Here is a 2112-nt window from a genome sequence, read left to right on the forward strand (position 1 = left end):
GAGCTTCATGGCACTAAGCTTCCATGCTCCCAAGTGAGCCACTCAAACCCCAACCACATGATCCTTTTAAGTCTATATTTTATTACACTTCCATAGACCCAAAAGGCTACCTGCTGTGTGGGGAGGGTTGTGGTTTGGTGTTTAATAAAGTAATCAATTGAAACTGTTATTAATGTTAATAAGAGGTTTTTGTAAATGGGATAGACAATATCATGGTTAAGATAAAAATAAATTTCTGACTTAACTGAAAAAAAAAAACGTTAATATTCATCTTTCCGAAAGCATCAGGAATTCTTTACAACTTCTGTTGGCCTTTTAGGGGGATACTAATGAAAAGTTAGCTATATCAGTTGTTCCACATATATAAAAATTTCAGGAGACAGTTCTTCATTCTCTCCCCTTGTGCACAGTCCTTATGAGCAGAGGCTGTGACAGGTCTCGTCCTGGGTTCTTCAAGGAAGTCTGTGTGGTGTCTGCTTCCCATGTGGTAAAAATCATGTCTCCCCATAGGCCAGAGCTTAGCAGATTTGCTACAGCCCCCTCATCCCCCACATCACACGTTGGGGTCCTTAGTTACGATGTAAATGCCCTGCTTATGCAGCCTCCACCTGTGTCTTCCAAGTCACCCCATGTGACTTGGAGGGCAAGGAAACCCATGTGATTATGTTGTTTGAGTTATTAAGTTGTTTGTCTCTGACCCAGCAGTCTTGTTATCTCTGCCAGTGTCGCTGAGTTGGCAGATGAAGGGGTTATGAGAGCAGGGTGAAATCCCGGACCTTTCCCAGCCCTTCACAAGAGGACAACCCTCCCTCCCTCCCTCCCTTCCCTCAGGAGGAGGGAGTCACTGGCCAAGTGATCTGATCCTGTCCTAAGGAGTCACACATTTCTTTGGCAGTTGAGTGGAGGCGTGATAATTGCTCTGGTTCTCCATCCTGCATCACTCCCAGTCCTTCAGTATGATGACTTTGGGCAAACGGTCCACATATGTGTACGTGGTGCCTTCCCACCAAGGGGAAAGGAGACTGCTACATAGGTTTTTATATGTGCCACATAGATGTAAGACTCTCACATTTAGTATTCACAGAAACCTCAAAGAGATGGACATTGTGATTTTTTTACAGAGAAGTCAGTTATGACGTGAGGCTGCATGACCAGCAGGTGGAGAGCCCTTTCAGGTCACCCCAGCACAACACTGACAGCTGGTGCACGTTGTCTTCATAAGGAGACCTTTCCCTTATATTATCAGTGATCAGTCTCTGGAATCAAAACTCACTCAAACTCACTATTGACTTCCTGACAAGTATACTACATCTCCAGGCACTAGATTTAGTGCTGGGTTTTCATTGATAAGTTTGGTATTGACATGATTGGCAATTCTCTTATAGTCTTTCAACTAAAAGTAATGTGTGAAATGCATTGTGTATACTCTTAAAATTATATATAATTTTGTTTAGAAGTGTTAGTTTTTTCTCTACCCCATTTCTTTTCTCCTAAAATAGACTAGCTAAAATTCTTATTACAGTGCCCTGAATATAAATTTTCTTTGTCACCAGGTTAATTTTGATTCTGAAAATGGACCAATAGTTTACAACACTCTGAAGAATATATTTAAGCACGCACTGGAAGAAAAAAGAAAAATGGCAAAAGACAGCCCTAAGCCTAGTGCCTAGTGAAACTGACTTTCCCTGTCATGGTGAATATTTCAGACCTGATGATCCAGACAGCATTTCTGTTCCTAAGTGAACAAGTTAAAGTGTGGAGTTACTTCATCTCCTAGCACTTTATTTCAGATGCTCTTTGTACTGAGAATGACTGTTCCTGTTTGGAGCAATTATTTATTTTAACATATTGTTGAGCTACATTTTTGCGTTGGAAAAATTGCCATAAAGTCAGTGCCGCTTTCTTTTATTTATTTAACTAAATATTGTTGTACTAATATTTTAAGTATGTGGTGTTTACATCCTTTACAGATGCTCTGTACTGAGAATGACTGTTCCTGTTTGGAGCAATTATTTATTTTAACATATTGTTGAGCTACATTTTTGCGTTGGAAAAATTGCCATAAAGTCAGTGCCGCTTTCTTTTATTTATTTATCTAAATATTGTTTTATA

At 39.9% G+C, this 2112-nt stretch overlaps 1 protein-coding gene across 3 annotated transcripts in view; it reads left to right on the forward strand.

Moving 5' to 3' along the window:
* The window catches only part of PTPDC1 (protein tyrosine phosphatase domain containing 1), a 54482-nt gene extending 52574 nt beyond the window's left edge, over nt 1-1908 (forward strand). For all 3 annotated transcript variants that reach the window (XM_025043170.1, XM_006903848.3, XM_025043103.1), the window contains one exon: nt 1554-1908. In XM_025043170.1, the coding sequence (XP_024898938.1) occupies nt 1554-1670 (117 nt within the window). In that variant the 3' untranslated portion in view covers nt 1671-1908. The remainder of the gene's footprint in view (nt 1-1553) is intronic.
* Nucleotides 1909-2112: the final 204 nt, after the last annotated feature.

Source organism: Pteropus alecto, unplaced genomic scaffold (genome assembly GCF_000325575.1).
Source record: "Pteropus alecto unplaced genomic scaffold, ASM32557v1 scaffold260, whole genome shotgun sequence".
In the NCBI taxonomy this organism is placed as follows: Eukaryota; Metazoa; Chordata; class Mammalia; order Chiroptera; family Pteropodidae; genus Pteropus; species Pteropus alecto.